Source organism: Pelophylax lessonae (assembly GCF_965119305.1).
Source record: "Pelophylax lessonae genome assembly, chromosome: 1".
Classification (NCBI taxonomy): Eukaryota; Metazoa; Chordata; class Amphibia; order Anura; family Ranidae; genus Pelophylax; species Pelophylax lessonae.
This window is the reverse complement of record NC_138768.1, coordinates 218,718,672-218,733,760: the sequence shown is the minus strand read 5'-3', so window position 1 is coordinate 218,733,760 and position 15,089 is coordinate 218,718,672. Positions and strand designations below refer to the sequence as shown.

At 44.7% G+C, this 15,089-nt stretch overlaps 1 protein-coding gene across 1 annotated transcript in view; it reads left to right on the top strand.

The window, feature by feature from the left end:
• The first annotated feature begins 8,648 nt into the window (after window positions 1–8,648).
• RNFT2 (ring finger protein, transmembrane 2) overlaps window positions 8,649–15,089 on the top strand; it is a 76,674-nt gene continuing 70,233 nt past the window's right edge. The window contains exons 1-2 of the mRNA XM_082256642.1: window positions 8,649–8,876; window positions 11,900–12,405. Coding sequence (XP_082112768.1) covers window positions 8,803–8,876; window positions 11,900–12,405 — 580 coding nt within the window. The 5' untranslated portion in view covers window positions 8,649–8,802. The remainder of the gene's footprint in view (window positions 8,877–11,899; window positions 12,406–15,089) is intronic.

Below are 15,089 nucleotides of genomic sequence, written 5' to 3'. Positions count from 1 at the left end.
CCGGTTCCCTGGTTCAGCAATGGCGTGCTACCTCCCCTCCAGACGGTCCCTGTGGCGGAGGACCTAGCCACCTACCAGAGGCTGTTGGAGCAGGCCAGCCTGGTACGGTAAGTTGGAAATGAGGGGGGGGGGTTTCCTAAAGGGAAAAATGGGGAGGCACTGACCTTTGCTTTCCTGCCAATTTTTACGCTGTTTTGGTTTTCGTTTTTTCTCCACCTGCCCAAGCCAGTATTGTGCAGACGGTTAGCGTACACATCAATAATGGCGTTACTTTTTAGCTGGGCATGGCTAGCGGCGGGAGTAAAGCCAGGTCCCTCAGGCTACACTACTGAGCCACTCAGCGGGAAGTGAGAGCAGCATCCGGGCGCAGGAGATTGCATAGATCTGTTGTCTTTTCCCCCATCATCCTATATTACACCCCTACTCGAGTGATCAAGCACCAGCTAGGTCACAAGGTAGGAAGAAAAATAGATCTTTCTTTCGCTAGGAGGTGCAGTAGGCTTAAGCACCATATCCGCGAGCAGCTATATTTCCCTTTGCTCCTGACCACAGGAGACACGGGGAGGGCATGTACTAGCGGGAGCTGGACCATCGTTTAAGGGCACCTGTCCTTGGGACAGGCTCACCCTTATTATCTCCCCACCCAGAGCACCTTTTTCAGGGGAAAGCCCCACGTGGGGCGTGTGGCAGTGTGAAATTTAGACACTATTCACCTACGACCACATCCGCTCCCGAGCCGAGCAGGATCAGGCAGGGTTAGTACCTGGAGGGGAATCCACCCGGGAACACCAGTCGCTGTAGGTAGAAGTGGGGGCACATGTATGTAATACACATGTGCGTGTATGTATACATATACATACTGTCGACTTAACACTGTCGACTTAACACTGTTATGGGGACATACTGTCCCCATAACAGTGGGGAGGTTGAGGCTACAGCGGCCCTATGGATACTTTTGCCAGGGTAGGGGCTACAAGATGGTACAAATTGATCACACCTGATCGCATGTCGGCCTCAGTTTAAACAGTCCAAGGGGCCCAACTCCACAGGCATACCCGTGAGAGGGGGAAAATATCCGCTCCAGAGGTAGCCCACAATCCACCTGATCAGCAGAAGCTACCACGGATACACTTCAGTAAGAGAACTCGCAGCGATAGGGGAAACCCATCTTGCTCTGCATATCAGAGTAATATCAGAGGTAACAGACATAGCTGGCAGGCCAAGCGCACTGACAGTTAATGTAGTCTAAGGAGACTTTCTGGAAAAGCATAGGTTCGAACCCCTGCGCTGGCTCTTACCAGAGGAAGGACCACAGCTCGCAGATCAAGTTTCTAAAGGCTAGTGAAACCATAAGGAGACTTACTGGAAAAAGTGATGCTTAAACCCCACACGGACATCCTGAGACCTCAGTCAAGTCACTTTATGACGAAGTCACGATGAGAGGGTACACCAACCATCAAGGGGGGGTCCACGATCATAATATCTCAGGAGTAGCCCACGACTTATTGTCAGGGGCAGAGATGCGCCAGGTCCATGTCAGCAGTCCACAAAAAGGAAGATCATTGGACTGGAGGACCTTCTAAATCGCTGACCCGGGGAATGGAATCTGAACCTCGAAGTCTTCAAGGCACTCCCTCGGAGTGGGGGTCTTCTCGAAGTCGATTGATTGAGAACGGCAGACTCAAAAAGGGGGCAGACTACTTCTTCTACAGATAAGGGGACTCTCTAGGGATAGAACCCCTCGGGCTCCGGGGGGGACAATTCAGTCTCGCCCCATAGGGGTGTGCCTGGGCACACCCTAATCACCCAGGGCACACTGGCATTATCTCTCTGTTTGCCAGTGAGAAGATGGGAAGGATCTCCCTCGGACCTGCTCTGCCATAAGAGAAGTGCCACACACTTCTATTTCACTTTGCCCGCAGGGAGAGTAATGTTCCGAAACCATATACATGTAGGCAAATACATGCATGTGTATTTAAACTTTGGAGTACAAACCCTAAGGCATAGGCTGCACACACCCACGCTTCGCCCATACATTTCCACCGACCCAGACTACGCATCGGGGGAAAATATAGCAGAAGACGACTCCTGGTTCCTCCCGGAACAGCCTTCTAGTTCATTCTGAACAGGGGCAACCTTCTAAATTCTATCAGGATCCCATCACTCTCCCACATCTGCACTTTGAAACTAGCAGCATGGATCCGAAACAGCGGGTACTATCAAGCTGGAGTCTCGGCCGGATAGCTAGTAACCTACTGTAAAGTAGGAAGCTCACCAGGAAAATTTTACAACAAATTAGGAAATCCGGGAAGCCTAGGCACTTTAGATTTCCTCCTGGATGGCGCAAAAGCAGGGGCTTGTTGGGTGTACACTCAAGGTCCAGGAGCCGCCTTATCGATATTTACTGACAGGCTGGCACATGAAATCAGTAGTTAAACAAGTTCTTCAAACCTATCAAAGTCCGGTCCCGTTATATCGGTACGCTGAACAGACCATTTGCTGGCTACAAAGGTCGCATTGACTCTCACCGATCTGTTAGTAGCGCTCCCGTCTGGAAAATACCTCAAACCAGGAGGTAGGATTTGCTGCCATACTAGGAGTCTGGAAGGACGCCCCGCATTTTCCGGAGGCTACTAAATCATTCGGTAGTGCATCCAACATGTTTTGCTTTTTACCACTCACATAACCAAAGCAGCCTTGTAGAACTCTGTAGCCACGTGGATCAAAGTGGCCATAGGAGCGGCCTTATCGGCCTTATGTCACACCTTTCATTCATATGTCAAGGCACTTCTTATTGCTTGGGCAGCAGAGACTGGGGGTTCCATCTGTCAAATCGGCAGAACAGCCTCCCGGCCCAGGGACTCTACGGTGGTAGGTTACCACAGGGTTGTTCTGGCCTCCAACCAAGGTCCAAAGTATTGGTTGAAAGGTCCTACAAACGGTAGTCCCACCCTAGATATACATCGTTGGGGTCTCATGTAACCGTCCTGGAGGATGACTTGGGAAAGAATAAGTTATTACCTGATAACTCCCTTTCCAGGAATCCTCCAGGACGGTGGACCCCCACCCTATTGGATAACTGTGATATAGATTATTGGAGGCTAAAAGCCTACGCTGTCCAGTTCATTTTATATAACTGAGGGGCAGCCGGTGGGCGGCCATTTTAAACATATCTGTGCTTGTGTTTCCTGTAGGAGGAGGAGCCTATCTCTCATGTAACCGTCCTGGAGGATTCCTGGAAAGGGAGTTATCAGGTAATAACTTATTCTTTCCTCTTTAGGCTTATTGTGTCTTCCTCAAAGTCCTCAGACTTTTCTCTTATATCTGCTCTTGGAGCAGATAGTTTATGCTGATCGGGGTCATTCTGAGAGGATTTTTATTCCTCCCAAAAGGTTTTCTTTGTTGTATCCTATGGAGGAAAACTTCACAAGAAAGTGGAGTATACCTACTGTGGATGCTGCCAATTCTTCTTTTAACAAAAGCTTAACTTGTCCTGTGGATAATGGCCAGGTTTTTAAGAATCTAGCTGATAATAAATTGGAATCTTTGCTAAAAGCTTCCTTTGCTATTGCAGGGTCTGCAATACACTCAGACTCCCAGTACTTCTAATCCCAGGCAGTTTCGACTTCCCCGGCCGTCTGGATCTTGAACCAAGCCTCCAGGTCAAGGGCAGAAGAAACCCTGGGCCCAGAGACCTAAGTCTAGCTATAAATTTACCTTGTGAAGGGGTGGTCCCACTCAGTCGGTTGGGGTGAAGCCTGCTACGATTCTCGAAGATCTGGGTGAAAATAATTCATGACATCTGGGTTATTTCCACTATCTCGCAGGGGTACAAACTCGAATTTCAGGTGTTTCCTCATCCTTAATTTGTAAAATCAAACATACCTGCAGATCCTCTAAAAAGAAGATCTCTCTTTCTAGCTCTAGACCATTTAAGGTCTCAAAAAGTGATTACAGAAGTTCTGGATGACGAAAAATTCAGGGGTTTTAATTCAAACCTTTTCGTAGCCCCCAAGCCAAATGGAGACGTGAGACCTATTTTGAATCTCAAAACTCTGAACAAGTTTCTAAACATTCGCACTTTCTAAATGGAGTCACTTCGCTCAGTCATGGCCTTTCTGCAGGGAGGAGAATTTCTAGCATCAATATGCATCAAGGATGCATACCCTTATGTGCCTATCTTTCAGGCCTATCAACGTTTTTATGATTTGCAGTAGAAAAATTGTAAAAATATCCTAGCCCCAGTATTGGCTGCTCTAATGTCTCAGGGAATAGCAGTGGTAGGATATCTAGACGATCGATTACTGATAGACCGATCAGCTTCGGCTCTAAGCCAGAATGTGTTCCGGATAGTTCAGTTCTTAGAATGTCTGGGTTGGATTCTGAACTTAGCGAAGTCAGCATTGCAGCCGGTCCAGCATCTGGAATATCTGGATTTTCATGTGGACACAAGGCAGGCAAAGGTATTCTTGCCGTCAAGAAAGGTCATAGACCTGAAGGATCTGGTTTGGTCCGTAAGAAGGAAAAAGTATCCTTCTTTACGTCTTTGCATGAGGTTATTAGGGAAGATGATGTCCTTATGCGAAGCATTTCCCTATGCTCAATTCCAAGCCAGACCTTTACAGAACAACATTCTGTCAGCCTGGAACAGAAAGATCCAGGCCTTGGTGCTTGTCTCTGGTACCAATGGTACATCAGAGTCTAAAATGGTGGTTGATAACCAGGAATTTGGAAAGTGGGAAATGCTTTCTTCCAGTAGTCTGGAAGGTGGGGACTGCAGATGCCAATTTCTTCAGCTGGGGAGCAGTTCTGGAGGAAGCCACTGTCCAAGGAAAATGGTCTTGGGTAGAAGGGAGCCTTCCCATTAATATCCTGGAAATCCGAGCAGTTTGTCGGGCATTGAAGTACTGGTCGCCCAGACTTCAGGGTTACCCTTTCAGGGTACATTCCGACAATGCCAAGGCTATGGCTTATATCAACCATCAGGGGTGCACCAAGATTCAGTCAGCCCAGAGGGAGGTGGATCTCATCCTATCCTGGGCGGAAAAATTTGTTCCATGCTTGTCGGCGGTTTTCATTCTGAGAATAGAAAACTGGCAGGCAGACTGTGTCGTCAGCAAATGTTTCCAAGGGAAATGCTCCTTTACACCCCGAGATCTTTGCATTGATCTGCCAACGCTAGGAGGTCCCAGGTGTAGGTCTGTTGGCATCCAGGTTCAACAACAAGTTGAAAAATTTTGTGTCCAGGACCAGGGATTCACTCGCAGTCGGGAGTGAATGCTTTGGTGACTCCTTGGGAGTTTTCCCTGATCCTGATCCACTGCCTTTCCTCCGGTTCAGCTGCTGCTGCGTCTTCTATGCAGGATCCAGGTAGAGAGGAAATCGGTAGTCCTAGTGGCCCCAGCGTTGCCCAGGAGGTTTTGGTACACACAAATTCTAAAGCTGGCAGTGGGAAGGCCTTGGGTTCTTCCACTGCATCCGGACCTGCTCTCTCTTGGTCTGATATTCCACCCTCTAAATTTGGCAACTTGGCTATTGAAGCCTGGATCTTGAAGGACCGGGGTATATCTGGCCCTGCAGTCTCTACACTGATAAACGCTAGAAAACCAGCCTCTATAGGCATTTTTTACAGAGTCTGGAAGTCTTACCTTTCCTGATGTGAGGCCAGGAAATGGCATCCACGTAAATATATAATTGGGAGAATTCTAGCCTTCTTGCAAGTAGGGGTAGATATGAAGTTAGAAATGCAAAAAAAGGGGGAGAAATAAATGGACTTTGAGGGCACCGTAATAAAAAAAACATAACACTTTATTGGGATAAGTATTAAAACCACAGAAGTGTATATCGACCGATCAACATGGACAATTTCATTGATCAGAGGATGCAAGTGATAGGTGAGTGGGGGGAACCTCACCACCTGGGACATACAGTGCAACAAACAATACAAGATTGCATTTAAATAATATACAAAAGAGAAATAGGGCGCTATACGCTGCACACAGACCGCACCACGGTGCAGGCAACGCAGAGCGTCCTGTACAATATGATGACAACTTCCAAAAGGAAATAGAACAATATATCCAATTGCTCTACATGTTTCGTCTGGTGTTCAGACTTCATCCGGAGCGGTTTGGAATATAGATTCCATAGGAAGATGTTGTTGGAGCCAACCAATAGGCACCAAAAATAATAGACCAGTCTTGTAATACGAAATCACGAGGGGTGACCTGTTGAGGTAGCTGGAGGAGCACGCGCTGCTTAAGGTCAGATTAAAAGGTAATCAGGTAGTCGCAATATAGGGTATGCCTGTCCCATACATAGCCATGGTGGTCATTCCCCATCCGGGGGTCACTGATCTGGGTTCCTGAGGAGCATTTGGAGGACGCGCTGCATGCTTTTCTCGTTCTGGAGGAACTGCCTGCTATTTTACTATATGCCTTATGTCCGGCTATGTATGGGACGGGCATACCCTATATTGCGACTACCTGATTACCTTTTAATCTGACCTTAAGCAGCGCGTGCTCCTCCAGCTACCTCAACAGGTCACCCCTCGTGATTTCGTATTACATAGACTGGTCTATTATTTTTGGTGCCTATTGGTTGGCTCCAACAACATCTTCCTATGGAATCTATATTCCAAACCGCTCCGGATGAAGTCTGAACACCAGACGAAACATGTAGAGCAATTGGATATATTGTTCTATTTCCTTTTGGAAGTTGTCATCATATTGTACAGGACGCTCTGCGTTGCCTGCACCGTGGTGCGGTCTGTGTGCAGCGTATAGCGCCCTATTTCTCTTTTGTATATTATTTAAATGCAATCTTGTATTGTTTGTTGCACTGTATGTCCCAGGTGGTGAGGTTCCCCCCACTCACCTATCACTTGCATCCTCTGATCAATGAAATTGTCCATGTTGATCGGTCGATATACACTTCTGTGGTTTTAATACTTATCCCAATAAAGTGTTATGTTTTTTTTATTACGGTGCCCTCAAAGTCCATTTATTTCTCCCCCTTTTTTTGCATTTCTGACATTCAGGACGTGGCACATGTCTTTTTATTTTATTACGCCCCTGTTTTTTGCTGCACCAGGGATAGGCGTAGATATTCTATTTAGTTAGATATGAAGTTAGCTTTAGGCACTATTCGGGTCAAATTTCAGCCTTATAGTTTTTTCCCAGAGAATGATCGCTTTGCATTACTTAGTTTGAACCTTCAATCAAGGAGTGCTACTTATGCTTCTGCCAGTGAGGCCACTGTTGTGTCCTTTGGATCTAAATTTGGTGCTGGCAGTTTTACGGAAACAATGTGCGGCATATTCCTCTGGTTCTTTTAACCAGAAAGTCTTTTTTGTTGCAGTAACTTCAGCCAGAAGGTTGTCAGAATTGGCGGCTCTTTCTTGTAAAGAGCCATAATTGATTTTACATCAAGATAGGGTGATTCTATGTCTACACCCAGGTTTTTTTGCCCAAGGTGGTGCCCGCTTTTCATTTAAATCAGAACATTATACTGCCTTCCTTATTTCCAAATCCTCAAACAGCAGAAGAAAAGTTGTTACATTCTCTTGATGTAGTACGTGCAATCAAGATTTATTTAAAGAGGTCAGCTCAGATTCGTTAGACCAACCTTTTGTTCATGCTGCCAGATGGACCCAGGAAAGGGCAGACAGACAGCATCTAAATCTACAACTTCTCAATGGGTTCTCCAGGTTATCATCCAGGCATATGGTTTAAAAGGTAAGGTTCTGCCTTTTCCGGTAAATGCACATTCTACTAGAACAGTAGGTCCCTCTTGGGCAGTTCACATCAAGTTTCTATGGCTCAGATTTGCAAGGCCACTACTTGGTCTTCTGGGCCTACGTTCACTAGATTCTATCAAGTGGATGTTAGAACCCAGGGGGAGTCTGTACTGGCCGCAGTGTTTTGCAGGCAGCTATGTAGATCTTGTGTGGTCTGCTGGTGGTGTTTTTATGGTGTCCCCCTCCCCTGAAGTGCATTGCTTTGGGACGTCCCAGATAGTAATCTGTGCTCTGTGTCCAGTGATGTACGATAAAGAAATACGGATTTTTCCTACAACTTACCTGTAAAATCAATTTCTTGGAGAACATCACGGGACACAGAGGTCCCTCCCCTCTTGTCTGGGATGTTTATTGCTACAAAACTGAGGTACTTCCTGTATAGGAGGGGTTATATAGAGGGGGACTTCCTGTCCTAATTGGTTGCCAGTGTCCATTCACCTATAGATGGCGTATAACCCAGATAGTAAAGAATATGGCAGTTCTGTGTCCCGTGGTCTACTCCAAGAAATGGATTTTACAGGTAAGTTGTAGGAAAAATCCATATTTGCTCACTGAACTGCAACTTAATTTATAGCATTTGTTTTATGTGGTTTTTTTTTCTGGATATTTGGTTGATATTCTGTCTCTATTATTTAAAATACACCTATGATAAAATGATAGACCCTTTATTTCTTTGTAAGTGGGCAAATTTACAAGGGGATCAAATAATTATTTTCCCCACTGTATCATAATAGTAAAGCCACCTAAACACGCTTTAATGCCCACAATGCTTAACTTCAAAGAAGGTTGTAATTTGTCTAGCCATGTCATTCTTTCTTTTTTTTTTTTTTTTTCTTTTTTAGTTATGTCTAGAATGTTGGATGGTCATCTCTGAAGAGGTTCCACTACTTTTGTCCCTGAACTCAAACTACAGTCTCTCCTACCTGAAGACCACTCATGTTTTCTAATTCTACAAGCAAGAATTTCACCTACTGCTTCCCCTTTCCTATAGACAATACACCTTAATGTATTGTTTTAAGGTCCTGAGGACAATGCAGAGAAGACACAGCAGCCTAACAGATAATCCTCCTCCGGAGAGGTAACTGCTCACTGTTGCTTTGTCCTGGTAACACAGTTTTCTAGGGGTTTGCATTGAAATAGATGACACTGAGGCCGTGGGTTGCAGGAAAGAAATTTGCACGATTCCCTCATCAACACAGTGCAAACAGGGCAAGCCCTCCTGCCAAGCAATCGTCTGCTCCTGGCTGGGGAAGCCATTCCCACCGGTAGAAGACAATAACTATTGTTAGCGGCTTAAGCAGCTGCTAGCAACAACCGCAAGTGAATCTGGCAGGCTGGTTGTGCCCAAGTTGAACCCTTAATCAACTTGGTACATTTAGCCTGCCCACACACGGTTTGAGTCTCGGCCGGTTCCCACTGAACCAGCCAAGACTCGAACCTGCTATGGCCGGTCTAAGTTCTGTACCCTTCTATTATCCATCTGTCTAGTTCTACCAATAAACTAGATAAATAGTATAATAGTGCAGTTAAATGTAGTTTATAGAATAAAAGTAGTTAGTATATTAAAAATGTGTACATTCAATTAGAGGACGATACAGCCCCAAGTTAAAGTAGAACTATAGGCAGTGGTGTATTAAGGTTTTGTGCTGCCCTAGACCTGACTAAAGTTGGGCACCCCCTAATTTAAATATGACACACCCCTTCCTGTATAGGCCACACCCCTTCCTGTTTATGACCCTTCCTATCATCTGTAAACCACAGACCACAACCACAGTCTATTGGTGCCCATAAGTTCAGCCTCATTAGCGCCCATCATTGCAGCCTCATTACTGCCCATCAGTGCAGCATATCAGTGCGGCCTCATCAGAGGCCATCAGTACAGCCCCATCAGTGGCCATCAGTGCAGCTTCTCAGTGCCATCTCATCAGAGGCCATCAGCCTAATCAGTGGCCATAAGTGGGCTCATCGGTGAAACATACCAGTGCCCATCAGGGCAGCATATCAGTGCAGCCCCTTCAGTGAAGCTTATCAGTGCCGCCTCATGCCCATCAGTGCTGCCTTATTATTGCTGCCTCATTAGTGCCCATCAGTGCAGTTTATCAGTATGCACCATTGCCATCTCATCAGTGGCCATCAGTGCAGCCTATTAGCGCACATCAGTGCAGCCTATTAGCGCACATCAGTGCAGCATATCAGTGCCCATCAGTGCAGCATATCAGTACAGCCCCACCAGTGCAGCTTATTAGTGCCACCTCATCAGTGGCCATCAGTGCAGCCTTATCAGTGCCCATTAGTACAGCCTCTTCTCACAGGATAAGATTACTCCTTTCTTTTAAGAAATGTGGACTTGTGTTTGCTGCCACTGATTGTAATCATAGGATTATTTCACTTATTTGTATAATGAGTAGGAAGTCCATAGTCATTATATAAATAAGTGAAATAATCTGTGACAGCAAACACAAGTCCAAATATCCTAAAAGAAAGGAGTAATCTTACTAATCCAGTGACCTATTGCGATAGCACATATGGAGGTGAGCAGGTCAAAAATATTATTGCCATCATATACAATTAAAAGTCTTAATTGTATATGATGCAATTCAGTATGCTCGCTCGAGGACAAGAATGATTAAAGAAATTATATTATTGACATAATGCCTGCCATACCTGGGGGTGGAGGAGGCCTGCGGTCTGTCCGAATGTCCTCACCGGCCGGTATTATCATACTGGCAGGTAGCAGTGTGACCGCTTTATAGGGCTGCCAGACTGACTTGCCTCCTGGACCCTGCCCTCCGGCCCAATTTGCCCCATAAGACTGGCACTATACTAAAGGTGTAGAGCAAGCTGGCGGGGACCCTTTTCATGCGGGAGCCAGGAGGAGGCTGTTTTTTTTTTCCTTGCGGGTTGCAGCTTTTTTTGCTGCCCCCCGCAAAGTGCCGCCTTAGGCCTGGCCCTTGTCGGCCTAGGCCAAGATACAGCACGGACTATAGGTAAAACTTTTTTGTGTCCCATTGCGGAGATTTACCTTCACTTCCGTTCTTCTAGCCAGAACAGGAACCAAGAGGAAACCCCTGCAAATAAAGGGAATCTCTTGGGGACCCCCAGGTCATCAGAACTAGTCTCCCCATTGGAAGATTTCCCCTCTATTACTTTTCTGGGGACAACCCAAAATTTGGGATTTTCTTTTACTTTCAGTGATAAGGGTTCAGTGATAAGTGGCATGTAGGCAATCGGCCTGTGACACTGCTGAGGTGTTATGGAAGCCCAGGTTGCTTTGATTTCGGCCTTCCGCTCGTCTACATTTTTGGGTCTGGTGTCTCATCTTCCTCTTGACAATACTTGACACTAAGATGGAGGAGGGCAAAGTCTCTAACATCCACCAGCTTTGTGATGTCATCATGGAGGAGTGGAAGAGGACTCCAGTGGCAACCTGTGAAGCTCTGGTGAACTCCATGCCCAAGAGGGTTAAGACAGTGTTGGAAAATAATGGTGGCCACACAAAATATTGACATTTTCACTTAGGGGTGTACTCACTTTTGTTGCCAGCGGTTTAGACATTAATGGCTGTGTGTTGAGTCATTTTGAGGGGACAGCAAATTTACACTGTTAGGCCCCATTCACACTAGTGCGACTTGTCCCACGATTTTGGACCGCAAAATCGCATGACAAGTCGTTTCCCATTATTTTCAATGAGCCCCATTCATATTAGTGCGTTTTGAAGTCGCACCGACTTCAAAATAGTTCCTGCACTACTTTGCCATGATTTTAATGCGTTTTGAGGCATATAGACTTGCCATTGCTCTCAAAATCGCGGCAAAAATCGCGGCAAAATCGCGGTAAAATTGCGTCGCATTAGTGTGAAAGGGGCCTTATACAAGCTGTACACTCACTACTTTACATTGTAGCAAAGTTTAATTTCTTCAGTGTTGTCACATGAAAAGATAAAAGAAAATATTTACAAAAATGTCAGGGGTGTACTCACTCTTGTGAGATAATGTATGTCCTGTGAGGATATGCGGAGTGTTGAGCAATGGTAATAAATGCATTTGTTTAAAGGCTTATTAAAATGATACCCTCTTTCTGCTTCATTTTATAATTATGTAGGAGTCGAAGCCAAAACCTGAGCTCTGACACCAGTATGGAAGATGGTGTGTTTAATGGATTAAAGCAAGACCCACCATCATCTCAGCATCTCTTCTCAAGTCTAGCTGGTCTTCAGCCTGGGCCAATCACAGTGCAGTCTGGTTTAGTACTGGGATCCTCAGCAGGAGGGGGTGAAGTATTTATACAAATGTCTCCACCGCTCAGAGAGGAAGCAAGTGGTCGTTCTGAAACCAGCAATTTCACTCATCATCACCACCACCATCCTCATCACAGACAGCAGCCACAGCCGCCAGCCCATCACCAGCAGCATCATTTTCAACATTCACATTCCCGGTCATCACTGCTGCATGCAGCTACTGGAGAACGTCACCGAGAGGAGAACAGTGAGGAAACGGGCACGCCAGCACCAGCCTTGTCTGAACTTAGGGCCATTGTCTCATGGTTGCAGAAAGGGCTTCCTTTCATCCTTATCCTACTAGCCAAAGTCTGCTTTCAACATAAGCTTGGTAAGTTTATTACTGATGTGTTGTAACACAAAAATATGTTCAGTCATATTGAAGGCTCATGATGAGGGCCATTTCAGAGGCCAACCAAGCCTCATTTGCATTGGGCTGAGCAATAAACCCACACAAATCTCTGCTATTCAGATGCTTTACAAGGCATTATACATAATGAAGCACAGTGCAAGAAGGAGTTAAGACCTTTTACACAGCCATTTATGTTTGTCACATGAGACACTTTCCTACTGTTTTGGGCTTTATGTTTTTAAGAAGTTTAAACATAAAAAGACAAATACTGAAGAAAATATATAGTCTGCAATTATCAACATTCTTCAAACAAAAGTCGACATTGTTTCTTCAGTAATGAGTTATTGTTTTAAAATAAGTTAAGATGCTGATTCAAAATAAGTGAACATTCAGAACTCCTGATCTGCATACTTAATTTTAGCCTCCCTTTTTTTAATATTTGTGCTACTAATACAAGTAATCCTAACACAACATGTTTCCTTTTTATACAAACTAATTTAAAACCAAAATACTGTACAAAAATAGTGTCTATTAGCAGAGATTTTATTGAGAAACCTAGCAGCTGTACAGTGACTGCATAGTTTATACATTTTTCTACACCAACCTTTACTATACATTCTTGCCCTTGATAGGACTTAATTACATAATTCAAATAGCTGATGATTCCATTAGACTACATGGAAAGAAAACCTATATGTTAATTTTGCAATAATTCTGTAACTGTTTATGTTGCTCATGTCCAGTACTTTTGTACATAATTTGTTTTCAAGCTTTTGATGCACAAATTGAGCTTGCTTGATATAGGCAACACGGAGAGTTCTGTCAGACATCTGGCGGATATCTGATGCCCTAAACAAATTTACTTAATCCCCGTACACACGGGCCGAATGTAGGGAGACAATGGCTGGTTAAAAAAAAAACTGTCCGACATTCGGACCGTGTATGTCGGTCTGTCCCTTAAGCCACCGTCTGTTGGACGTGCATGCTGGAAAACCAGCATCCGACCAACTCCTGATCAGCGCTCTCAGCCAATGGCAGAGTGTTCTGGCGGAGGGGCCTCCCCCCTGTCAGAACAAAACAGCTCAGCGGGAGAGATCGCTGAACTCAGCGGGAGAGATCGGTGAACTAATTTTGCATGATTAGTACAGCAGCTCTGAGCAGAGCTAACAGTTTTTTTTTTTTTTTTTTTCACTCAACCCACGGAGTTGCATTAAAAAAACTAATAGTGTGTACACAGCTTAAGGTATAGATAATCAAGCATCTTCCTAAATAATTATTAGCTAATATAGACAATTTAATCTAGGATTTAGGAACCAGTAGCCACTCTTTAAAGTGAAGAAAAGAAATAACAACTGCAACCTATGACTAGTCTTTGCAGCAAGGTGCACATGGAAGGGCAGTGCACATCGCAAACAAACAAAAGATTTTCTTGCACACTTACCAGCCAGCCTGCAAAACAACCAAAATGTCCCTAACAGTTTGCATTAAAAACAGAGGATTTTGTTTGCACACATTTGCAAATACATGCAAAGTGACTCTCCCTTCTCACATGAACTGTGAACAAAAGAAAGCTGTTGACAAGTGTAAAGAACAGTCACAGACCTAACTGCAGAAGCTTTTGGTGTCTCTGCTCTATCCAAATGCTTGGCTGTTCTGATCAGGAAAGGCTTCAGAACCTCCTGGTAATGTCAAAGCTTGCCTATAACCTCCTGTCTCCCAAACATTTCTCAGAGACATAAAGACAGTCCATCATATTGATGGGTCAGTAGGAATATATGGAGGACGGCAAGGAGAAAGAAAGTGTAGGAGCTTTGCCACACCAAAATGATGTGGCCGTCGAGCATATACAATTCCTTGAAAAAGTATTCATAGCCCTTGGAAATTTCCACATTTTGTCATATTACAACCAAAAACGTAAATGTATTTTTTGGGATTTTATGTGATAGACCAACACAAAGTGGCATATAATTGTGGAGTGTAAGAAAAATGATAAATGGTTTTCAAAATGTTTTACAAATATCTAAAAAAGTGTGGCGTGCATTTGTGTTCAGCTCCCCTGAGTCAATATTTCCTGCAATTACAGCTTTTGGGTATGTTTCTCCAAGCTTTGTACATCTAGAGAGGGACATTTTTGCCCATTCTTTGCAAAATACCTCAAGCTCTGTCCGATTGGATGGAGAGCGTCTGTGAACAGCAATTTTCAAGTCTTGCAACAGATTCTGAGTTGGATTTAGGTCTGGACTTTGACTGGGCAATTCTAACACATCATGAATTTGCTTTGATCTAAACCATTCCATTGTAGCTCTGGCTGTATGTTTAGGGTCATTGTCCTGCTGAAAAGGTGAACCTCCACCCCATTCTCAAGTCTTTTGCAGACTCTAACAGGTTTTCCTATAAGATTGCCTTGTATTTGGCTCCATCCATCTTCCCATCAACTCTGACCATCTCCCTTGTCCCTGTTGAAGAAAAGCATCCCCACTACATGATGTTGCCGTCACCATGTTTCACGGTGGAGTTGGTGTGTTCAGGGTGATGTGCAGTGTTAGTTTTCCACCACACATACCTTTTTGCTTTTAGGCCAAAAAGTTCAATTTTGATCTCATCTGATCAGAGCATCTTCTTACACATGTTTTCTCTGTCCCCCACATGGCTTCTCGCAAACT